We start from the raw sequence: 23875 nt of genomic DNA, 5'->3' as shown, positions 1-23875 counted from the left end.
CAACCAAGCACTACTTTATCAACATTTTCAGAATTTGTATATGAAGTGTTAAGTTACCTTTTGGACCACTTCGCGAACCTCTCTTTGCCTCGAAAATACAAAGCGATTGCAAGACAATTGGTTATGCGAGTTTTTATGTTAATGCGATGGATAGATGGAAAGAAAGCTCATGAATTACGCATAATTATCTCTCTTGACTGGTTCCTGAAAGACGAGGCGGGCATGTGAAAGAAAATGCGTGAATATGTTTGACAGGCTGCGCGAAATTTACCATATTAGTAACCAAAGCAGAAGATAAAGAGTTACCATTACGTTTACGCGTAATGCGGCTTCAAAAAGGAGAAGCATCAAGTACTAAAGACAGTATGGATACATGTAAGGTTACGACCGCGATCTAACCAAAGCTGCTATCAACATGCGGCGAATAAAGACAAAGCACAGAACTTGTTCATGTCGTCGGTTACGAATCGAAGTAGTCGTTTACAGACGCTACGTTGTTCGTACTGTTTTTCCCGGGAATCCTAGAGAAGAATGGCTTTGGTTTAAATTCCTTCTTAGAAAAGGGATGTTCATCTACATTCGCCCAAGTCATGTTACCTTATTTCGACAGGTAAACTGTGTAACTTGTTTTGTTTTGGAATTGTGTTTTGATCATGTCGAGAAGTTTGATGTTATATTTGATTTTTGCGACCTACTTGATTAGCTGTACTAATATATAGCATGCTGTCGTGTTTTTGGTAAAAACGTTACGAGGAACATTTAAATTAGGGCATTGAGCTGTGGTCTTTCGATCGCCCATCAGATTTATTCCGTTTTTATCTCAAATTCGGTCCAGCTTGATTTTTAAAACGCAGCGTTGCAGTCGGTTGTAATGTTATGAATACCGCAGTTTATTTTAATCATTCTCTAGAGGTATAAGCGATGAAAATTGAATGTGCACGCGAGCGGAAGCTAGACGAGTCCGGAACTTTCGATGTCGTTAATATTTTGTTATTGCGACAATCGAGGTGGCTGCATTCACCATCCGATTGCAATGTTGTAATTCACCTTCAGCATAACTACAATAAAAGGTGGCTGTTTTTTCAACAATTCATGAGAATAAACTCTTTTTTTTTTCATTATGCGCTGCAACTAGCGAATGGGAAAGTTATTTTCCTAAAGGCTTATTTAAGTTGCAAGATTGCTTTTACTTCAATCTCATTCCAAGAAAATTCAAGAATTGTACTCAGCTCAGCTCAGCTCAGGTCATTTTAAAGTTTTTCTTGTTAAATCTCTGCTCATGTTCCCTTTGATTTTTCAGAACCCCAACATTTTCCCCGAGGAACAGTTACTCTGTTTTTTAGTTGGTGCTTAATATGGAATTTATGTAAATATATTCCTTTCCTCTTCAATGGCCTTTATGACATTTATTGTTTTATCGATGTTTACGTTTTTAAATAGACAAAATCAAGTTTCTCGTGAATAAAATTCACACGCTATTACTTCGCGAACATAAAAAAGGATGAAAGAAAAAAAATTGAGCGAAATCGTGTTCGAAATTTAGGAAATATGGTTTTAAGCTCCAGGCACGCACACAATGTTTATTTTTCCGCGTAGTCAATTTTCATTACATTTCATATTCCTTTATGCTCAAGTTTCCCTGAATTACAAAAATCATTAATGCTGGATGTTGTGTAAACATTTTTAGACTTCAAACTTTTTTCCTTGTTAGTAAATTTTGTCTCATCACAGAATAGCTAAAGCTTTTGTACTTCCCGATTTTTTTTTCCTTGCACCAAAAGGGCGGCTAAAAAAACAGCTGGATATCAGGGGTTTAAACACAATGATTGTCATCTATGGCTATTTCGGAAGCCTCACTTTTTTTCCCCCCAAACACTGATCCCTCAGCTTGGTTTCTTACTTGTTATGCAGTGTTTTTATTGTTCACTTATAAAGGCGCTGTGAGGTGTAATATGTAGGGCTAGTGGCCCAACTTTAGCAGTGGGAAACCAAAACACATTAACAATTAACTCGTCTAAGCCATTCTTCTGATTGTTATCTTTTGATGTTAGATATACAAAAGTAATCTTGCTAATTTTCTTCACTGAAAACCTAGTTTTACAATTGAGGCGACGCGGAGGTCATTATCAAAAGTTGTGAATGTGCCGTTTTTTCAATACACTTATTTAATGGCTGACTCCGTTAGCGGCCAAGGTGAATTCTGTGTCCCGAGAGGCTACCCGAACATCAGTCGCACACTCTGTTACGCCTTGTGTGCCACTTTTGGGTCCTTATCACATTTTTATGTCAACTGTGATCTTTGCTGAACACAGGCTCGGCAACATGGATTCTATTTGTTAGAAAGAAAATGACTTGACCACTGATTTGAAAATCTTGGAAAGACAGAAAGAAGGAAATAGCAAACAAGGTTATAGAAGAAACATTCACTGAGATATGAAACATTCGCACAAACCTTGCAAGTTTCATTTAATGCTTTTAAACTAATAATAACTTGTTTCCATAGAAAATCTGTTCAAAATAGTTAATATTATTACAACAAAAACAAAACAAAAAGAAAAAGAAAGAAAGCCAAATTCGGACTCTTTCAATTTTCATTCCTGTAAAGCTTTTTCTTCTTGGGATTTTCCCAGACTCGTTTGTTTGGTCGAGACTGACGTCTTGGTGGTAGTCTCCAGGAAGCTTCCTCGGCCTTTTTCCAATCTTTGTAAGCTTGCCTGGAAGGAGAAATTGCAGCAAGGAGTTTAGTGAAGGTCTGTTTGGAGAGAGAGCACAAGTCAACTGAAAGAACGGTCGCAAGTGACTGCAGCTGTTTTTTTAGTCGTAGTAAAACTTGAAAACAACGGATGAGTAGTACTTTTTTGTTGTTCTTTATTGAAAACGCTTCCTTGAAATTTTCAGATGAAAGTAAAGTACGGTAGAAGTTTGTCAGAAGTCGACTTGAAAACGTCCATTTGGTTTTAATATTTAAGCCAAATGTATTTTTTGATGTTTTCTTTCCTCTACTCACCATCTTCGCCTGAACAACTTCACAGGCGACGAAATCAACTTGTAAACAGCCACCATCACACAGTTCATCACCAGTACGGCTGAGATCGTATACCCAGTTTCACGCCAGCTCGAGACTATAATTTTGACTTGAATTTTTAACAAATGTTCTGTTGGAAAAACAAACAAAAAATAATTAAAACTTGATTCAGCCCAATCTTGCGGACTAGGGAAGAATCCTTTTTAGGGGGGGGGGGGGGGTGTGTGGAGGGTAATACTTTAAGTCTTCAAGTCTTTATTGAATATACAAGTAAAAATACATACCTATATTTACATTTTTAAATTATTAATTAAAAAGTTAAAAAACGGAAGCATATTTAATATACAGTCTATCAATATAATTAGCTTTGAAACGTTCTGTGGTGACACGAGGTAGTAGGCTTGTTTGAGTTCTCAAACGTTTGGAAGATTCTTTAACTTTGGGCAACAAATTGTACAGCGGAGGAGTAGGCAGGCAACTAATCCTCTTTGAGACTGACCTATCTGTTTTCTCAAGCAAATCATATTTAACAATTATTCGCCGAAGGCGAGGTGAATATCGTCGAATAATCCCCGAGACGAAGTCGAGGGGATTATTCGACAATATTCACCGAACCTGAGGCGAATAAATGTTTTAGTATAATTTCAGAGCTGAACAACAGAGAAATTTCTAAATCATAACATTTTAGTAACATTTATTAACATTTTAGTCTAACGTTTTATATAAACCGCGCGGGGCGGTTTATATAGCGTCATATAAGGAACCGCTCGACCAATCAGATTGCTGGAAACTCTTTGTTCAGCTCTGAAATTATACTAAATATCTATAGCATAGGATATAAAACTGCGTTTATGACATCTATGAGGGAACCGCTGTACAGTATTAAGTTCAGGCACAGAGGCTGCATACACCGGTAAATCATACGAAATTTTAGGTAAAACTAAAGACTGAAATAGATGATCAATTTCCGCTTGGTTATATCCTTCCTTCCTAATCACATATAATCACAGTGTTCTTAGCAGTGTGTGTCAGTGTTATGTCTACTCACCATGAACATATTCACTGTAAAAGTTGATGATGATTTGAACCATCTCCAAAACGTATTCGAGCGCAGGTTCAAGTGGTTTACATTTCTTTTTAATCACATTCCATGACAAGTCCGCGAACCGTTTCGCTTCCCCCCATGTCCACTCGGCCCACCGTTTTAATCCAATCCATGTTTTCTCAGCTAACCATAAAGTATTTTCCTTTAAGAAGCTGGCCAACCATTCAATATGATCCCAGATCCATTCCATTCCGTTCCAAGTCAGCTCCGTCAACCATTCGGTATGGTCCCAGTACCACTCGGCCGCCCACAGGCTTCCGTGGTACACATATTCATCTACCCACATCATCCTTATAAACACCCATTCCGCCAACCCTTTCAATCCGTTCCAAACTTTACCGACCCTATCCATCAATCCATTCTTCACTCCACAAACCCAATCCAGCAATCCTGTCCAAATTTTACCGGCCAAATCCTTCATCCATTTCATTCCGTTCCAAATGTTCTTAACCGTTGTGCCAACGCCGTTAGAGCAGGTCTTCCAACCTTTGACCAATGTTGTTACCATAAAACTCCACATGTTTTTCATCATCGTCTTCACTTGAGAGATCAGTCCGGGTTCTTTCCGTTTGAATACGTGTTGCTCAGAACATGTCGTGTTCCCAGGATATTCCGGTAGGTCTTTGCACTTGAGAATCTAACAGATACAAATAAGAGAGAGAGAGAGAGGGAAAGAAAAGAGTATGCGACGAGTTAGTTGAAATCTTTTGTTCAACTACACTAGCAATCTTACAGGCTATCAAACGTGACTTGATTACCTTTCCGAGGTTCGGTGGATCGTTCCTAAAGATAGAACCGCTCAAATCTTTAGAGCCTTTTTTGCTGGGAAAAACAAGTTTCATATCCAGGTCCAGGGACAACATTTGAATCCTTATCACATATTCCTATTTGACAAAAGGAAGGGAAAATTCGTTAACTTTCATACCATCTATTTCCTCTTTTTTTGTTATGCATATTCTCGTGAAAGACATCCTATTTAAGTAACTTTGATTATCCGCGATTAACGACCGAATGATGTTTGTCAGCCTTGTTCTGAAAAAAAACCAACCTTTTCGTTCCGAGTTCCGATCACGGAGGTTTCTTCTTTAAAATCTTCGAAAGGGAGTTTTTGCCATTCAGTGGCTTGAAAGTTATCTAGGGAAAAAGAGAGAACAAAGAAATCATCATCATCATTTTTTTTAAGAATTTTGTCTCCTGTTGATATTTAACAAAAATGTTTCAGCTGAATATGCCGTTGATTTTAAGAGTAAGTGAGAAGTGACCGTTGTTGTGCGCCCTTCAAAAATATACCCTGATTAACGCACGAGCGCATGGGGTGCACGCGCGCATGGGGTGCACGCGCGCATGGGGTGCACGCGCGCATGGGGTGCACGCGCTGGTCAAAGGCGCACAGCTCAGCGGATGCAACCATGGCAACCACAAACTTGTTTACCCTTCCGATAAAGTGTGAAAAGGTTTTGAAATGCCCCGTCGGTAAAGCTTTCCTTGAATAGATTTCCATGTCTAATACTCCTGTTTTTAGCAGATGTTAACTTAGTAAGCCCTTGCATTGAAGGGAAAAGTGAATTGTTTGCCTTCAAAGTGAAAACGTTTTCATACTTTTTCTGGTGCAACTTTTTGCGGGCGGTAGAAAAGTAACACCTTTGAAGTAGTTGCGAAACAGAGCTGTATCTTACCTTCTTGTTTTGAAGCCTGTGTAACCGCCGTTAATTGAAGCAAAATTGCCAACGCAACGGTCAAAATCACAATCTTCATTGTTACAGCACGGTTTTCCTCTCACGGAAAAAACCTGCACAGTTTCGATCCGAGAAACAGAGCGAAGTGATCATTTGACGTCACAGTTACAGTTTATGACGCAGCGTGCGCGAGAAAAGTCAAGAAAAGTCGGTCTCAGGCTTTCTCATTTACTTTTTCCCATCGATAAATTTGTTTGTGATTGTATAGTTTTGTTTGTTGAATTTTCAGCGTTTCATCAGCAAAACGTTCAACCTTATTCTCTTTCGGGGTGGAATTTTCGTTATCAACAATACGATATTCGATATTTGAATTTGCAATACTTGTACGCTAGTACGGCCTAGTGATTTTCCACGATTATGACCAGATGGGTATTTAACGCGCTTCGAGCCGAGTTCATGTCTCCGCACATTTCTCGGGTTCGTATTTCCCGCGCTGTCCTGGGTCAAAAATTTCTTTTCGGTGGTATGTTTAACTAATGCAGCGTCATGTATAGCTGGCGTAGCTGCTCCCCCCTGACTTACAATGTTTTTTTATGTTTGCTTTGCAGGAGGTTGCTGAAATAGTTCGCTTGACCAGCAGTAACGAATGGTCTGACAGACGGGATGGTGTCATTTGTCTGCAAGGTTTCCTTCTGAACTCTGGGGTTCTCAGGTTTGTTACCGCTTATTATTTTTTTCTATTTTCATCTCATTATTTTTTGATTCACTTTTTTGTTAAAACTTTATCATATTAGGTTTTAAATGTGTTTTAAATTTGTGTTACTTTCTCATCAGTCAAATAGAACTTGGACGTATAAAGGACTGCCTCACAAGATTATTTTTCGATCCACATAATAAGGTAAACTAATTTTCTTCTCTTGATGGTCGGTATGATTTGTTAAAAAAGAACATATGCTAGACCAACACATGTGTTGTACGTGTCCACGACTTGATCGCGTGCAATTGTAACGTTCACTTTGACTGGTTACACTTCTTGGTCGCGTGCGTCTTGCATGTCACGTGTACTACAGCTTTGCGTTGTTATTGGCTCATTTTGCGATTTGCATTTGACCTTTGTACTATTTTTTTTCTTCTTGAAAAATCTCCTTTATTGATTTTGCTAAAACTGCTTGATTTTCCTGCAGGTGTACAGTTTGTTTCTGGACGCGTTGTGTGACTTTATAGTCGTTAACAAAGTCGATCTTCATGACTGGCTGTTTGTTCTGTTATCACGCCTTCTTACTAAACTTGGTACAGACCTGTTGAGTTCTTTACAGTCTAAAGTGGTCAGAGTGCTGGATGTGATTAGGTAGGGCTCAAGTAGAATATTTCTGGGAGTTTTGTTCGTGTTTAGAACGTGCATTTTGACATTAAGCTCTACAATTTCATGGATCGAAGATCCATTTTGCAATAACTGATGATCAGTGCGATCTGTTTGGCTCTTAGTGATGTGATTGCTTCACAAATCTCGATACTTTTTTCTCGAAATAAACACTAAACAAAACAACCAATCAGACATCAGGGCTTGTTTTAAGCGCTACTAATCAGACGGCCGGAAAGTGAAAGACAAAAAAAGTGCAGCTTTTGTCACCAGAACTCAATTTTTTACCAAAGGAGTAATCTTTATTTTCCAATGAAAACTAGAAAAATTACATCGGGAAAATCAACTTCTTAGGGTAGATCTTGGAAATTGAATAAGTACCCTAGAAAACTGTCTTGTTAATAACTAAAAACTAGTTTTGTTTCTAAAATTCTACAAAACAATTAGTCATTTTTTGATAGTAAGAATAATAATAGTAATATAACTATAATAATTAATATAATATTTTATTTGAAATCACTAAATATATTTACGAAATTATGATAAAAACCTTAATATGAGAGGAGAAAAAATCCTTGCGATTTCAAATCAAGGCGCGCTCTTCTCAGATCTGTTACTGTTGCTAATACAGTTTTGATTTTTTTTTTTTTATCTTAGGGATTCCTTTCCATATGATCTTCAGTTTAGTATTTTAACAAGATTCATCACCGATCAAACTCAGACGCCAAACCTCAAGGTATTTATATTCACAAATTTGTTTTACTTTTTTGGCCTTCGTATTTCATTTGAATCTGCTTTGTTTTAACATTGTTACTTTGTGTTTTAGGTGAAAATAGCCATTTTGCAATATTTACAAGGACTTATTGGCCTGATGGATCCAAGCGACTTCACCAACTCTGGTGGTATCCTTTCAACATTTTAAACTCAGTAACGACAAATTGTTTCCTTCCCTTCCTTTTCCTCCCCTCCGACGTGGATCGCGACTTTTTAGATAAAGACTGTTCGATTTCTTCGGGAGATGAGGTTGACTGGTCACGTGATACCTAAAGCAGAGCTGTGATTGGTTGGTTTCGATTCCTGCCGTTTTTTGATATTTTTATTAAACGGGCAGCTTTTGCGCGGCTCCTTTGTTGTGGCATTTCTGTTTCACTGTCTAAGTCGAACCGACACTCGCTCTTGGAAGTCTCTCTAGACGAGCAACTCTGACTAAGGCGTTTAGGGGTACCTTTCGCCACTGGACATGACAAGTATAATTTTAGAGATTCCTCCCCCCTCCCCCTCCCCCTTCCGTTTAACCCCCCTCCCCCCAACTTCCATGAGATCCCCCCTTCCCCCGAAAAATGTCGAGTATTAGGGGGCAGTAAATTTGGTTACAATTTTGTACGTTTATAGATCTTTACATATTTACTTTTTATGAGGGAATTTTGTTGGAAGGGGAGTTTCAAAGCATACCAGAGAGGAATAAAGTGTCCCATAGAGCGGAAAATACGCTCAGATAGTCAAAATAGGTTGTGCGCTTATTTTGACCTTAACGTGACGTAGAAACACGTTTGGCGGTCTCTCGTATAATCACTTGGACCACGGAACCGAAGAGCGCAGACGTGAGAAAGGTAAAGCTTGCTATGGTGTACCATAAGTTGCAGGGTGTAGACTGCTTGTAAACTCTGGTCAATTCCACACCATGGTGTCTTACTTCGATCCTCTATTTTATTTGCAGGAATCAGCGGCTGTTATTGTAGTCCTCTTTGAACTGAACACTCCAGAGTTCAGCATGATGCTTACCGTTTTACCAAAGTCATTCCAGGTAATGAGATGAAAAACTATCAATTCTTTTACAACATTTTGATTATGAGGGCAAATGCATATCAGGGCTTTAACTTAAACTCTTTAAAATATGTCATTTTGCGGTCTTGGATTTGCCGAAATTTTCCTACTTGATTTGATGACAAAAACGTCTGCACCTTGCCTCACTGTCAGTGCGCGTAGTTGGTAAATTAAACAAAGAAATATTGTTTATTTTTACAGGATGGCGCAACGAAGCTACTCCATAACCATTTGAAGAGTAGTACACAGAGCAATGAGGTCAGCGGTGTAACTTAACAAGTACTAACACGCTGCAGTGTAACATTTGGTTAGTTCTCATTTTATGACAGTCGATGCGAATGCGTATTACTTTTTTTTCCTACAGCCATTTGCTGCTGGCCGTGGATCACCGTCGTCTGCTGGCTCTAATTTTGATGACGTAGAAAACGAGCGGCCACGACTGAGACTGGGTTACAGAACACTGTCCTCGTCCTCCATGAAAGGAGTCTCTCCCGGAAAGGACGAAAACCTGAGCTCGCCCGAACATCACACGAAGATACCAACACCGACGAAAACAGCTCAAAGCCCTCGAGGCGGTCAGACGAGGTTTGGTCTCTCACCGCGGACGAATGGTAATTCGGTTAAAAGAGACAACAGCTTCGAGGCTGAGGCGATTAGTTCCAGTGAGTCTCTTGACGGAAGGTTCGCTTCGCCCCTACCCCCTCACCGTGGGGAAGGCTCTTCTCATCCACCAGAAGACGCCCCGAGTGTCTCATCCGGGTACCACAGTGACGATGTCACATCTGGGAACGTGGAAAACACTGCACAAACTTCTGCGACTGGTCCGCCAAGCTCGAGTGGACCCGCGGGACAAAAATATGACCCGAGACAGTACCAAGACCAGCAGAATGACTTTCATCCAGTGAGTAAAAAAATCTTTGTGCATTTCTTCTTGTCATATTCCATTTTGTCCACTGACTTCGCAAGTTTTACAAGAGGGGTTGAATTTGCGAACGCGTTGTTAGAAATGCGTTTGGTTCTTAGCCTTTTCGCAGCGACTTGTCTTCTCATCCTTAATGTTTCTGTTGTGATTCGTTCTCAGGTTCCTGAAATAAACGGGTTTATTACCGCTGGCCGGAAGAAGAATGGTGAAGTGGAGGACGAGCTGGATCGGTCATTAGAAGGAATGGAACACAGTGATGACCAGTTTGATAAAGGTGAAAAGTTGTTAATTGTCTGTGCAGTGTTAGCCAAAGTGAACGTGCGTTCGATTCTTTTAAGACTGCAAAGAAATTTAGTTTTATAGAGTAGAATCAGTTTACGAGCCTGGAGCCCCATTTAGTCGGAAAATACACTGGGTTCCGGAGCTCGAAGTGGCTCTGAGTATTGCTACTTTCCCCAACCCTGGATGAGTTGTCAATAGAACTCTAGCGTTCCCCTTCCCCCCGCCCCATACCCCTCCCTGAGGATTTTATCCTCAACAGCTCGCCGGTAGCCATTAATTAATCCTAGATTGAGAGAAGCGTTGCGAGATGCGAGAGTAGTGGTTTTCCTTTACTTCGCTCTGTGATTTGAACAAAACATCTAATCGCTTTTCCAACCCTTTAGATGTGTCTCTAGAACACGCAGATGCACTCTCCCCTATCATGGTCCCCCTGGGGGCACCGTCAGGTATGCAGTCCGAGGACAAGAAAGAGGCGCTAGGAGAGTTGCTGAGGATGGCCCGAGAGGACACTCCTGTGTTGTGGGAGGAAAACCACAACACTTTGTTGTCTTTGCTCATGAAGAATATGGGAGACGATGAGGTAATTCCATTGATAAGCGCCATTTTTCTCAGTGTTCCTTATCAAAGCATTTATGGTAGTATACTGAATTTTATATTTTTCTGTGCGTAGCCCGCCGTTCGACTGCTGTCGCTTCGCGTCCTGAGAGACCTGGTTCGAACTAAACCCCAGGCCTTCAACAAACAGATTAACAAAATGGTGGAGACAGTTCTGAACGCTCACAAAGATGCACAAAAAGAGGTGATCATTTGAATTATAATTTTTAATATTATCGCTCTTATTATTATTAGTAGTGGCTATTTATTTAATTATTAATTTATTATTTCCTAACACGTTTTTGTCGTCCTCTGTTCCAGGTTGCTCGAGTGGCCGAGGAGGCTGCCGGGACGATCGCCAAGAGTCTTCCGCCGGAAGTGTGTCTTCAAGCTTTGTCACCAGTCCTTCGGGAAGCTGAGTTTCCCGTCAACCTTGCCGCCCTGAAAATGACCATCAAGGTACGTTTATCGTCCTTGAATAAATTCAAGAAATTGCGATATTATGGAAGGTTTGAAATATGCAACTTCTTTCATGCTTCATATTTGTATGGTGCCTAAACTCCAGATAACCTTCAAAACATTTCGTACAATATTGAAGAACTGATTTTGTCATAACGTCGTTACACATTGATATTACGGCCGAGAAATAGTGTGACTGGCTTCTAATTTCTAATGACGGTATCACCCTTGTATCAAATACAAAGGTCATGAGAATAAAGAAAATGATCACCAATTCAAGAAGCTCCTGATTGTTCAACAAATTCTCCTTGTCCGCACCATAGGAAATGTAAAGAGAACGATGCGGAGAATGTGCACATTTTTATGAATTTTCGTTTCATATTTCGTGACGTTTCCTTTGTAGGTGGTCGAGGACATTGATGGCGAAACGATCGAGGAGAACTTGGGAGAGATCGTACCAGGGCTAGTCAGGGTAAGTATTCAAAAACATTGTTTATGCTAAAATTAAAAATCAACCATGCACATTGAATTACCATGGATTGAAGGTCTTAAAAAACGCTGTCCAACGAGGAACACTGTAGCGACAAAAAACGAAGGCGATTTACATGAAAAACTACAGTTTGCGGTGGTATTTTGAGAATGAAAGTAAAAATTTCAAAAGAATAGAAACAAGTATGCGCTTGAATAAGCTAAACGTACAAAATATTGTGCAAAGCAGCCCATTTTTTACACTGGTTCTTATCAATCTTCCATGTGTTTATGGTTCATCTCTACACATATGAAAAGTTTGGTTTGAAAATAATGCATAATGAATACTTCGTTTAACTCAACTGACGTAAACTTGGAAGACATACATCACTCTAACAATGTATTTTGTACGGATGATGCACGGTCCTCGCAGTAGAGAGCGCTATTTATGCAATAGCGAAAATGAGACCTGAAAAAAATCAGGCCTGTACGGGATTCGAACCACTGACCTCTGCGATACCAGTACAGCGCTCTACCAATTGAGCTAACAAGCCAACTGGGAACAGGCCGTTAAGTTGATTCGTAATAAACCCGTGATGATAAATCAGATACAATGTATATATGAAGTTCATATATACAATGTATTTTGTGTGAGTTACTTTGGGTTTTTGCCAATTTGTTTCTGACGTAGTTCTGTATTTCGTCTCATTCCAGTGCTATGATCACGTAGAGAGCAGTGTCCGTAAAGCCAGTGTGTTCTGTCTCGTGGCAATACACGGTGTAGTTGGCGAAGAAACTCTAATGCCGCATCTGGCTGAGCTTTCCGGGACGAAGGTAGTTTAAGAAACTTTCACCTCGTTAGAAGTATTTTTCTATGCATTTGTTCTTTCATTTTAGCCTCATCGCCGTGAAGGCAGCATTGGAATTTCTCTTGGTTTGAAGTTGAAGGTTTTTAGTGAATACTCAGTGACATCAATCAGTCTTTGAAGCATACAAGGTTATTAGGGGATGAAACTGATACAAATTCATAAAAGAATACGTACTTCCTAAATGCAGAGAATTCTCAGCGCAGCTTCTCTTTGTGTTTATTTTGCGTCACAGTCTTTAAACTCATGTTGTTCCAAATCCCCATGCCTTTATACTCAAAATAATTAACTCACCTGACACGACGAGACAGAAGCATGATTTTTGTCATCCGTTTGTTGTTACCTAGATGAAACTGCTCAACCTCTACATTAAGAGGGCCCAGGCCGGCAACGGCGGAGCGCGTCCGTGAGATCCTGGTGATGAGTAAGGAGATATTTTCGTACATTCCTCTTTTGAGCGAAGAGTCCAGCCGACCCTAGCCAAGTCTGGGAATTTATAGACTTGCACTGTGGTCACCGCGAAGGTTCTTGAAGGTGCAAGTTTCAAAGAGTTAAGACCGAGCTTGGTTTCATGGCCAGAGTGTTGTACTGGATCACCCGACAAACTTTCGGCGCAATAATGGGGAAATCGCGACTGAGTTCACTATCGCAAGGGTGGCCTTCATGTAATGTTCAGTCGAAAGACTTTGAAACTAAAAACATTGTAACCCGCCAAACCACGATGATGGAGTCTTGGCTGTTACGGGCTTTAAACGACGTTTATCTTTTTTTCGTGAACAAAATATATGGCGTCGGTCAAGTTGGGATCAACTGACCATTTGACATGTTTCCGCTGTGAACGACTTTTTATGTAGTATTGTATTGTAGGCATTAGTCGTTTCTCATTGTTGACCTGTTCAGGAACTGAGTGATTGACAGCTCCGGCAGCGCCGCGGGAGAGGCGCGTGCGATGGCTAAAACGCACGAGGAACGAGCGTGTCCCCTCATGGGAGACGCATCGTTTTCAACAGCTCCCGCATTAGATGGCAATCTCCGGTTAGGAAAACTATCACAAGGACAAATTTCAGTTAAGAATCCTTTTCTGTTCACATGGCTCGTTCCATAGTGATTGGAATCTTTTAACTTTTTTTGCAATATTTTAACGGCTGACAGTATGTTTTTATCGTTTTCATTTTGTATCATTACTTTCTTCTGTCATTTCTAACGCACACAAAAAAAATGTAACTCTTGATGTTGGCTGTGAGCTTTTGGCCATTGCGTGACTGAGCTGAGACGTGACGTTAGGTGCGTCACGAAACACCTTGTTAGCCTGCAGTGCCGGCGTATTTTGGGCGCACGCGTGCACATTTTCGTATTAGGCCGCCATCTTAGATTTGGTAACTGTGGAGAATTGGGGCGAGAAAATTTTTGTCGAGGGAGTAGGTGTTAAGTGGAAAAATGGGCAACGGGGGAGAGGGAGGGGAAGGAAAAAATACAAGAAAATAAGCCAAGTCTGGGAATTGATAGACTTGCACTGCGGTCACCGCGAAGGTTCTTGAATATTTTTTCCTTCCCCCCCCCCACTCCCCCGTTGCCCATTTTTCCACTTAACACGTACTCCCTCGGCAAATATTTCCTCGCCCCAATCCTCCACAGTTACCAAATCTAAGATGGTGGCCTAATACGAAAATGTGCACTCGTGCGCCCAAAATACGCCGGCACTGCAGGCTACACCTTGTCAGATATGTTTGCGATTCGCTGTAGGTATAATTTTGCTCGTAAAATGGAAATAATATATTTATTTTTTAATATAGTTTGTTTGGGTCGCAATCAAATATCTGATAGTTTTGTGTGTGAAGTAACATGAATTAAACCAGCTAACATTTATCAAGTTAGGTAATTCTGACTTCAATGTCGGGAAACCCACGAAAGAAAATAGCAAAACTAATAAAAAAATGTTTATTTAAAGTATAAAGAGTCATTTCCCTAAAAGCTTCCAGCATTACTACCACTTATTTTCTTTCAAAACCCCTCATAAATAAAACTATTTTGCCATAACACGAACTTGAAACAGAGTTTGATACGCAAAGGAGGCACAAATTAACTCGTGTAAGAATTTTCTCTCTCATAGGAACTAGGAAATTCATCCTCAAGTATTACGCGACCCTACACGACCCAAACCTGGTTTTTTTCAATCCGTTGGAACAGGTTACCTCGATCCCACGCCCCTTCCTCCCAGTCTCCCACGTCTTTCCAGTGCTCTCTCGTTTAATAGGAACTGACTGACCGATTTGGAAATTTTGATTATGACGGAATTTTTTCCACGAACTGACTGTTCTAGCCGGCCAGCCCTGACCAATGAAACTTCAACCGCGTGGTTTTTTTCTGAGGCTTGGCTATTTTCTCTTCGTTGGAGAGAGCAAATTTTTACGGCTTGAGAAGAAATGATTAGATCTCTACAATTTCCTTTTCAAATAGTAGACCAACAACAAAGAAGCGAAGGAATATTTTTGTTGTCTGGTGATTACAGTCCCCCCTTTCCTCCAGGAGTGAGGCGCACGAACAGTAGGATCCATACTTTTTGTCTAATAGGGTCGAGGTTTTAAAGCTTGGACAACGTGTAGAAAGTCACGGTCGCTGATTTTGCCTTTTACAAAGAAAATTGACCATCAAGTTCAGCCCTTGGGTAGGGCATTCGGAAAGAGTACCATAGAACCCCATACATTAATTATGCATTCCACTTCGTTCTCATTCACGACAAAACCTTAAAAACAAAGTCTACTAGTCTGAATGCATAATTAATGTATGGGGTTATATGGTACTCTTGCCAGGCATTCGAACTTACTACATCAACCATACATATTACAACAGACTACACCTACTACACCACATAACACCAAACTACACCTACTACACCTACTGCACTTTCTTCTCTATTGTGTTATAGTTAAAGCGTTTTGTCACTTAGATAGAGTAGAACCTTGGTCTATATTCGTGACGGTAATCATGGAACTATTACCAAACCTATCTCCAAAAGTTCAAATGCCGTTGATATTTTAGCTGCGCTAGACTGGGCACAAGTTTAGGTGTGATATGGATGCATGATGGGATATTACTGGTCCTCTCTCCACTGCCGGCCGAACGTGTTCGAAAGGAAATTGTTCTCGGCACCGAAAAAGGACATGGGATTCGGTGATCTGAAGTCAAGATCAGGCTTAGAAGCCTTGAATAAATACCTCGAAGATAAAAGCTATATCGAGGGGTGAGTAAGCTTAATTTATATGCGTTTGTTTGTCCGGAAAATGCCAAAAATGTAAGTTAGAAATGTTCTATCCACGTGCATGGCTGAGTTTAAATCCATTTTAATCTTTTTAGATGAGGGGTATCTTGACAAATATTAATAAATTCGTAAGGTCAATTTGACGTTTAAGAGTAACTGATTGCTTCATATCCTTCTGGCGAGTGAATAACCAAGTGGAAGTGACAAATACATCCAGATTTCTTTCATTGTCCACATAAATTTTAGCCATTTTTCTTGTAAAATTTATAGATGATTTTTCCTAATCGGTAGTTAGGCAGTTTTGCTGGTTAGCAAATACTTGGTTATTTTCAGAAGGAGTTCTTGTCAATTAGTTTTTACGTCGTAAATCGAATTTGAAGTACATAATGGCTATGGACAAAATTGTACTGTTTTTTTGAACAGTTACCCAATTATTTAGCTAAATTTTACTTTAACAAAGTATCCTTTATCTTTTGCAAAAAATAACGTAAGTGGACCTTTGAAACAAATTTTTGTGTTTTTTCTGTGACTACAGGTGGAAATGCTGGGTTTCCACCATGAAATATAGTAATACAGTCAAACCTTCTTTTGTAACCACCTCTCATAGGCAACCACCTCTTGTTAGCTACCACTTTTTCAGAATATCAAAAGTCAAATCACTGTAAACAGAAATTATTGTAAGCAACCACCTCTTGTAAGCAACTACCTCTCATAAGCTTAGGAGAGGTTCAACTGTAGTTTGATAGTGAAGTAGTCAGTGGAGATAAGTAAAACCTGGAGCATGGTAATTAAATTCTAGCCTTCTGATTGGCTTAATGGAGCCAGGCTATGAGCTTACAACTTTGCTCTGAGCTTACCGTATTTATTCATCTATAATCCAAACTCAGCTATAAGCCGAGACCCTAAACTTCAATCTGTTTTAATCAGAAAGGTTCTCAAAACATGTAAATTGAAAATACCTGACTATAAGCTGAGACCATATTCAGAGAATTCCATTCTCAAACAATGAACGCAAAAGTTTCGAAAGAGAAAAGTGTTTCAGTACAGTATTGCCGGATGTATTGCTATGGAAAACAATTCCGAGATAGCCAGTGAGTACAGCATCAGTGAGTCTATGGTCCACCACTGGAAGAAAGACCAAAAGAAAAGTTTCAGAAAAGTTTTGTTTGGAAAGACACTCAGCTATAAGCCGAGAACCCTTCTCTAGCTCAAGTTTTCAATATTTTGGTAAAGTTCTGTGAAAAAATCATTTGGCTTTTAGACAAATAAATACAGTAGAACAGAACTTTGACTAATATGGTCAAAGAATTTGTCAGCAAAGTGACAAAGAATTTTCTGTGAGTGACCTGCAAAACAATGGTGGAAAAAGTCAGTTTGCCTAGGGCTCACAACTAAAAAATAAAAGAACTTGGAGGCAGCATGACTGAGTGGTTAGGGTGCTGGACTTGTAATCCAGTGTCCCGGGTTTAAGTCCTCCACTGCTACTACTCACTGAATTTGTTCTCAGTTATCCCAAGTTCAACTCCTCCACTGCACTCTGCAAATAACCTACTGGTCTGCCTTCTGCCAACAGGGATTGTCAAGCACTTTATGTTTTTCAGCTCGGAGATACTAGCTTGCTAGCTACTCTTAAAATTTGAGTTAAATAAAGTTTGTTACATTTGTTGTGTTATGTTAACTAATAGAAAATTTGACTCCCATACCCACCTGAAAAGCCACGAAGCTTGCCATGATTTACAATAAGATAGTAATTGGTGAATAAGCGTGATTCTTCCCATGACTTTTGGCACCCTGAATTCCGACAAAGAAGAGTCAACCTTTAACTCCAAAGATATGATTTTTTGTTTTCCCTTCTAGCTACAACATGTTTCCCCTTAAAATATTTACAAGAATTGTTAAGCCAAGGTAACAACTTCTACCTGATAAGTTTGAGTACTCTCATTACTCAAGTTGTTTGGTGGATGATGTATGGATATTATAGGAAGAAGTTAAGAGCCACTGACCATGAATATCAAGAATCCACCGACAGTCACAAAATTTCATAATTTTTGTAACAGCCATTCAATTGATTGTATTACACAATAAGAAATTAATATTTTCCCAGAGATAAAAGGACCATCTGCTTGCATGCAAAATTTAAAAGTGGGATTGCTTCACACTGTAGTGTACAAAGTTGCTGAAGTTGCATAACTTTTTATTGCTTTACAGGGGGGGGGGTCAACATTTTGAAAGATTTCAGAGGGAAAAAAAGCATGATGAAACTTTTTGATATAGTTTCTGAAAAAGGCTTATTAAAAGGGTCCTTTAGAAAAAATAAAATGAATTACAAAAGTTTGGAACTGTTGGCAGATTCTCGATATTTATAGTCAGTGGCTCTTATATATTATTTAATTCTGGGAGTTAAACAGTTAACTTTATTGAAAAGTGAAATGTTGCCTTCGCAGCAACGTTCCTTCTCAAGGCGATAATGTGGTGTTTCAAGCACTGTCAGCGTGTCCATCAGCAGATCTTGCACATGCCTTACGCTGGTACAATCACATTGCTTCATTTGGTGCTGAGAGGGCCTCTTTTCCTGGCAGCAAAAAAGATCTAGGCAGCTATGGTTCTGCAGCAGTCACAAATGGTAGCGCTAAAAAGAATGATGATGACGACTTTGATCTCTTTGGCTCAGATTCTGAGGAGGTACATATTCTAAATGTAGAAGTTGAGTCCTTAGGTATTCATGGCAACCTGTGTTTAGTGGACAGCTAAAGCAAGACAGCTTCCATTTAAAGTCCCTATGACACCTATTTTTTAGCATTAAATTATAAAAATAGAAGTATGTAGAGGGTGTCTGGTAAGATTTGTGGGCGATTCTGATGCGTCTTTGTTATTTTTACAATCTCTTTTAGCCAAAAAATGCCATTTCGATGTGTAGTTTGGGGTTTTTCAAATACCCCTGACTCAATGAAGAATATTTCTCTCTACAAGATTCCTACTGTGATGTCATGGCGCCCAGTCCCTCTTTGCTTGGCCAGACATTTTATCTGCGGATTATAGAGCTTGATAAAAAATTCAGAAAAGGGCAAAATACCACAAATGTTGCGAAAACATGTTTAAGAGTCATTATATTTTGATGTAGAATAGGAAAAATAGTGTCATAGGCACTTTAATGGAGGTATTGGCTTACTGGAGATTTGTGTTTCAGAAAGTAAGGGGAGAAAAAAGTGGGGCCTCCTGAAAACCTGTCTCTTCTTAATTTTAAAACACTTCTTCAATAGTATTGTTTTAAAACACTTCTTCAATAGTATTGTTTAACAGTCAAGAGCTTCTCTAGTTGGTGATCATTTCCTTTGTTCTGATGACCTTAATGTTTTGCTTCAGAGGTGTTAATGTAAGGAAAAATTAGGTGCTAGTCACTCCTAACTGTTCAAAGGGTTAAACTGTCTCAGATGGCTCATTTGCACTACAACAACAAAATTTGTTTGTCGTCACAAACATCATGAGATATTGAGATCACGGAATTGAATGCTTTGTACTTGAATTCCAGGAAGAGGATGACGAAGAGACAAAGAAACGTAAAGAAGAAGAGTTAAGGAAGTACCATGAAAAGAAAGCTAAAAGTAAGTTTATTTTGAACAGAAAGTTTTTGTTTGGTAGAAAAAAACTTTTTTCCCTTTTTCCTTGAGTCATCCTTCTGCCCTAGTTGAGTACTTAGATTTACAATGTTCTTAGAATTTGAGAGCTGATACAAGAAGCCCTGCAGGAGTGTGGATCAATAAGCCACAAACAAAGATTAAAAATGAAACAAACAAATAAACTGGTATGAATTTCAAGCCATAAATTTCCAAGTTTTCCACAACCTGTACAAGCTCTGTTTATTGTTAACTATTCAGTTCAGTCATATTTTTTTTAATCTTTAAAACCAATTTTTTCTTTGCTTAGAAAAACAAGTTATAGCCAAATCAAGTATTCTTCTGGATGTAAAACCCTGGGATGACGAGACAGGTATTTATGTTGCAGGAATCCTTTAATACTTCTCATAATTCCTAGTTATACAAGATATTGTTCTTGGTGTTTGCATAACCAAATATGCCCACCTATATAGGATACCTCAGGAATGACTAATAGTTACTGATAGCTGTTCTAATGGTTACTGATAACACAACAGTTCAGTGTTGTCTTTCAACAATTTTGGGGGAGGGGGGACAAGGCTCATTACTAGTACCTAGGAATGATAAGAGTCTGGTTCCCGTTCACCACAGAAAATATATAAAAATGAAAACATATTTTCTGTGGTGAATGGGAACTGAACTCTTGGCATTCCTAGGTACTAGTAATGAGCGTCTGAAAAAAAAGTGCATTTTTAATTTGACTATAAAAAGTTACAATTGATTTCAATAAATGTAGGATTGGGCCTTGAACAGACTCAAACGTGTAGACTGTAGTCCAAGAATTAAGTGTTTGATTCAGAGTGTAAGCACTCTACCAAAAATTCAAGTCCAAATGGCTCAAACTATGGGAGAAATCACATCTCAACTTGGTCATATGTGTACTTGCAGACACTCCCTTGACATGTACTGTATGCCCCTTAAAAGGTCTTATCACTGTTCATATTCCATGTTACCTGTAATCTGATATTTTCTTTTAAAATACAAAGCTTGCCCAGATGAAATGTTGTGACTTCATTTAAGGGTGCTTTGTTGATCGTATATAATCTTCCTGTGTAATGTAAAGTGGGTGCTTGTTAACAACCTCGACCCTATACTCCCTAACATCAGTATGCATATTCTCCATACTGTTCTCTATACATTTCCTAAGGTGCTGACAGGGAGAATTTGCTTATCAATCAAGAGCTTTTTCTAGTTGGTGATCATTTCCTTTATTCTCCTGACTTTAATGTGTGATTCAGGGGTGATATTGTAAGGAGAAATTAGATGCTCGTCACTCATAGGAGTCAAAAGGTCAGCAGTTCCTCCATCTTACCCCAATAACAATTTGTATTCTAGACATGAAAGAATTGGAGAGGCTAGTTCGTTCAGTCGAAGCTGATGGTCTTCTTTGGGGCGCATCAAAACTTGTTCCTCTTGCTTATGGAATCAAGAAGTTACAGATCAACTGCGTCGTTGAAGATGACAAAATCTCAACAGACTTCTTGGAAGAAGAGATCACCAAATTTGAAGATTTTGTCCAATCTGTTGACATAGCTGCCTTCAATAAAATCTAATGTCAGAATTATGGACTAGGATTTAAAAATAAAGTAAAAAGGAAAAGAAGCATGTGTGGATGATTTGTTGTTAGTTACTGTTCTCTAAGAACAACAGGTTAAGTTTTCATGGCATTCATTGAGAAATAATTTGTTTTATTATATCTCATATTGGTACATACATTATGATTGGCCAATTTGGCAGGCCATATTTCACTGTATGGCCTGCTTAATTACTTTAATTATCATTCTTGGTTCCAGCATTGTTATTTTATCTCATCTTCTTTTTCGGACATATTTCTCTTTTTACTGCAAGAAAAAAAAAAATCTTTGTAAGACATTACATGGTAAGGGGGATCCAACATATGCCTATGTTTTGCAGCTCAGTGCCTTAAGTATCCCACATGCAAAATATAACTTGAGCTGATTCTCTTTCCATTTCTATTGTCCATGAAATAAACACATTAAATGAAATTAGAACTTTAAGATAAATGACAATTTTATTCAGCATCTATAATTTACTGCATTTTTTCGGAAATTCCAATCAATCTTTTGAATGAAATATTTGTTACAGTACTTGGAGAAACAATATTTCCCAGAAAAAATTAAGTTTAATTCTTAGTGTTAAAAAAAAAAAAAAACTTTTAAACATTCTGCTTAATAAAAGCTTTGAATCTGTTTTTCTTCTTCTTCTTTTGGTAACAAATAGTTTCTGATACATGCCATGCCAATCACTACTTCACCATTTGGTTTTTGTTAGCCCTTTAACTCCCAGAAATGATTAACATGTAACTTCTCCCTATAATATCCAAACATTATCCAGCAAACAGGTAATGAGAATACTCAAACTTACCAAGCTGAAGTTGCTGTCTTGATCTTACATCAAATTCTTATAACTAAGACAAAGGGCTAACGCTTGAAACGTCAGCTTTTGTAATCGTTACGGTGGCCAATTTACCATTTCAACTTTGTTGATATATCCAACTTATAACTAAGAGACAAGGAAATTTGCAGCAGCTGGAGGGGAGCACTGAAAATCAGGTCTTGGGATTTAAAGGGTTAGGAAAGCAGATTTAATCATTCACCTCACCTGTTTTTTCTCTGCTCCTGTATCAAGTTGTATTGAAAGGCAAAGAAGTACAATAAATTGTCATATCTCCCATCATATTCCCTGATGGAAAAAATTTACAGAACATATTAAATGAACAAAATAATAATAAAGCATATTAAATTAAGAAGAGCTTCCACTAAATGGCTGGTGTGGATTTTTTCTGGTCTTGTTTATTCTTGGTCTCACTTTTTTATATCACATGGTATGGGGTGAGAAAGGCATCTAAACATGTTTATAACATTTGGGAAGAAAGAGGCAACCTAATTTTTCTAATTGCCCTGGAAAGAAACCTTCACTTTGACTAAATTTGTTGTCTTAACAACTTTCTTAAGGTCTACAAAGAATCCATTAAAATTTGGAAGTTCCCAAATTAAGACCTTGATGGCATACACTGTGCTGTGCTCTTAAATTATACCTTTTTAAAATATGTCGATCATATTCCTTGAAAAAGTAATAAATAGCTTCAATGGTAGCAAGGCATGTATCTGGCTTCCTTTGAGGCCTGAAAAGTCAAAACAATATCTCTTAAAGGTGTGTCACATTGATGAAGCTAATTACTAACATTAAACCGGATCATTGAGATATTTTCAGACAAGATGCTTCCATCTGACAGTGCCTCTCTCCACCCTAAAGTACTGATGGGTAAAAAAAACTGTCTGGGAAATCTGACAAATGTAAAGAGGCAATACTATGATGAACAATCAAATCTTAAACATAGGTTAAATGTATTCCTTGCCTCTTCATGCAACAGAAACTAGCATAGACTCTAGCAGTGTTGGGCCGTCTGATCTTAAGGACTCAAATCAAACATTACAGGTTTAATCACATTCCTCTGTTGAAAATTTATCCAGCCCTCTATTTACCTATTAGCTGTCATCCTGTCAAATACCGAAACAAGTAATTTAATTGTGAGGCTCTACATACCTCCAAAAATGTGTTACTGCACTCTCAAGTTTCACTCTTTTCAGCCCTTTTAACTTTTTGTCCTTAAAGAAAACTTTCTAATTTAAAATACTTGTAAAAAGACTTAATAAAATATCTAGATTCAAGAAAAATTTAATGGCTACTTGATCAATGACATATTTAAATAGATTATAGATTGCTATATGAGGCTTCAATATTGCATTCTCTCAAAATTGAAGCTTGTATTTATAGATTCGTACAGTGTACAGGCGAGAGAACAATAGGACACGTAGTCCCTACTAGGTTCATCTGCCTAAACCAACCCCAACCCACCCATCTCACCCCAGGGGAGGACATCCATCACACAGTAATCTCATGCATGGGAAATTAATGTCTCCTACCCCTAACCCTGCAGGAGACAGGACCTCTATTTATTCGTCCCTATCCGAGAAGACTAGAATATCTAACCATTTCTTGATGTTATAGAAAGGCAGCATATTCTTCTCAATTATATTAAGACCTTGAGTGTTGGTCTGGCCAGGGCTCGAACCCTCGACCTCCAGCACAACAGTCCAGCGCTCTACCCATTGAGCTAACTGGGAAGCTTATTTCAAGAGATAAAACAGTCTAATTTCTATTCAAAATGTTTGATTGAGGATGCATAGGGAAGCACTGTTGCATTTTGTAAATCACGTTCACTAGTGATTTTGTAAAAGTTTTTAAACTTAAATTGCGTGATTGCAATAGCTACATTATCCTGTAATTAGGAAGCTCGTGCAAACAGGCTTACTGTTATGATCGCATGACTCTGCTGCCATGTGCTGTCAATGAACACA

The 23875-nt window shown here is 38.7% G+C and overlaps 4 protein-coding genes and 1 long non-coding RNA gene across 12 annotated transcripts in view; 3 read left to right on the top strand and 2 right to left on the bottom strand.

Annotated features, from left to right (window-relative positions):
• Nucleotides 1–14535, top strand: part of LOC111327383 (CLIP-associating protein 1-A) — a 44259-nt gene extending 29724 nt beyond the window's left edge. For all 8 annotated transcript variants that reach the window (XM_022931549.2, XM_088741896.1, XM_088741895.1 and 5 more), the window contains 16 exons: nucleotides 6415–6518; nucleotides 6641–6704; nucleotides 6991–7154; nucleotides 7824–7902; nucleotides 7993–8068; nucleotides 8709–8776; nucleotides 8884–8970; nucleotides 9192–9248; nucleotides 9355–9891; nucleotides 10072–10186; nucleotides 10578–10774; nucleotides 10865–10993; nucleotides 11110–11247; nucleotides 11651–11719; nucleotides 12430–12549; nucleotides 12929–14535. In XM_022931549.2, coding sequence (XP_022787284.2) covers nucleotides 6415–6518; nucleotides 6641–6704; nucleotides 6991–7154; nucleotides 7824–7902; nucleotides 7993–8068; nucleotides 8709–8776; nucleotides 8884–8970; nucleotides 9192–9248; nucleotides 9355–9891; nucleotides 10072–10186; nucleotides 10578–10774; nucleotides 10865–10993; nucleotides 11110–11247; nucleotides 11651–11719; nucleotides 12430–12549; nucleotides 12929–12991 — 2067 coding nt within the window. In that variant the 3' untranslated portion in view covers nucleotides 12992–14535. The remainder of the gene's footprint in view (nucleotides 1–6414; nucleotides 6519–6640; nucleotides 6705–6990; nucleotides 7155–7823; nucleotides 7903–7992; nucleotides 8069–8708; nucleotides 8777–8883; nucleotides 8971–9191; nucleotides 9249–9354; nucleotides 9892–10071; nucleotides 10187–10577; nucleotides 10775–10864; nucleotides 10994–11109; nucleotides 11248–11650; nucleotides 11720–12429; nucleotides 12550–12928) is intronic.
• Nucleotides 477–2568, top strand: LOC148718334 (uncharacterized). The gene is made up of 2 exons (XR_015994274.1): nucleotides 477–610; nucleotides 1301–2568. It is a non-coding gene; the product is annotated as an uncharacterized LOC148718334 (long non-coding RNA).
• On the bottom strand, nucleotides 2450–5953 carry LOC111327384 (uncharacterized). Its single transcript, XM_022931551.2, has 6 exons — nucleotides 5807–5953; nucleotides 5179–5264; nucleotides 4889–5014; nucleotides 4074–4767; nucleotides 3008–3155; nucleotides 2450–2714 (listed from the first exon to the last, which is right to left on the bottom strand). The coding sequence occupies exons 1-6, from the start codon at nucleotides 5883–5885 to the stop codon at nucleotides 2585–2587; spliced, it is 1263 nt and encodes a 420-aa protein (XP_022787286.2). The 5' UTR covers nucleotides 5886–5953; the 3' UTR covers nucleotides 2450–2584.
• Nucleotides 14536–15661: 1126 nt separating the features above from the next.
• LOC111327426 (elongation factor 1-beta) lies at nucleotides 15662–21092 on the top strand. The gene is made up of 5 exons (XM_022931604.2): nucleotides 15662–15822; nucleotides 18285–18522; nucleotides 19370–19442; nucleotides 19765–19827; nucleotides 20829–21092. The coding sequence occupies exons 1-5, from the start codon at nucleotides 15662–15664 to the stop codon at nucleotides 21044–21046; spliced, it is 753 nt and encodes a 250-aa protein (XP_022787339.2). The 3' UTR covers nucleotides 21047–21092.
• A 68-nt stretch (nucleotides 21093–21160) lies between these two features.
• The window catches only part of LOC111327425 (tRNA-uridine aminocarboxypropyltransferase 1), a 5986-nt gene continuing 3271 nt past the window's right edge, over nucleotides 21161–23875 (bottom strand). The window contains exons 6-10 of the mRNA XM_022931603.2: nucleotides 23830–23875; nucleotides 23061–23122; nucleotides 22552–22638; nucleotides 22116–22196; nucleotides 21161–21334 (exon numbers count right to left, since the gene is read on the bottom strand). The exon at nucleotides 23830–23875 is cut by the window's right edge and continues 86 nt beyond it. Of these exons, the coding sequence (XP_022787338.1) occupies nucleotides 21292–21334; nucleotides 22116–22196; nucleotides 22552–22638; nucleotides 23061–23122; nucleotides 23830–23875 (319 nt within the window). The 3' untranslated portion in view covers nucleotides 21161–21291. The remainder of the gene's footprint in view (nucleotides 21335–22115; nucleotides 22197–22551; nucleotides 22639–23060; nucleotides 23123–23829) is intronic.

Source organism: Stylophora pistillata, chromosome 12, assembly GCF_964205215.1.
Source record: "Stylophora pistillata chromosome 12, jaStyPist1.2, whole genome shotgun sequence".
NCBI classification, from domain to species: Eukaryota; Metazoa; Cnidaria; class Anthozoa; order Scleractinia; family Pocilloporidae; genus Stylophora; species Stylophora pistillata.
This window is presented reverse-complemented; position numbering and strand designations above follow the sequence as displayed.

What these genes read in the sequence shown, in the direction of transcription:
- LOC111327384 (XM_022931551.2), bottom strand. Translation starts at nt 5,885, where the DNA reads ATGAAGATTGTGATTTTGACCGTTGCGTTGGCAATTTTGCTTCAATTA. An exon ending in TCGGAACTCGGAACGAAAAG is followed by an intron (nt 5,015 to 5,178) that starts GTTGGTTTTTTT and finishes TTTGTCAAATAG; the next exon opens with GAATATGTGATAAGGATTCA. An exon ending in AAGTTGTTCAGGCGAAGATG is followed by an intron (nt 2,715 to 3,007) that starts GTGAGTAGAGGA and finishes TTCTCCTTCCAG; the next exon opens with GCAAGCTTACAAAGATTGGA.
- LOC111327426 (XM_022931604.2), top strand. Translation starts at nt 15,662, where the DNA reads ATGATGGGATATTACTGGTCCTCTCTCCACTGCCGGCCGAACGTGTTC. An exon ending in TTGGCTCAGATTCTGAGGAG is followed by an intron (nt 18,523 to 19,369) that starts GTACATATTCTA and finishes CTTGAATTCCAG; the next exon opens with GAAGAGGATGACGAAGAGAC. An exon ending in CCATGAAAAGAAAGCTAAAA is followed by an intron (nt 19,443 to 19,764) that starts GTAAGTTTATTT and finishes TTCTTTGCTTAG; the next exon opens with AAAAACAAGTTATAGCCAAA.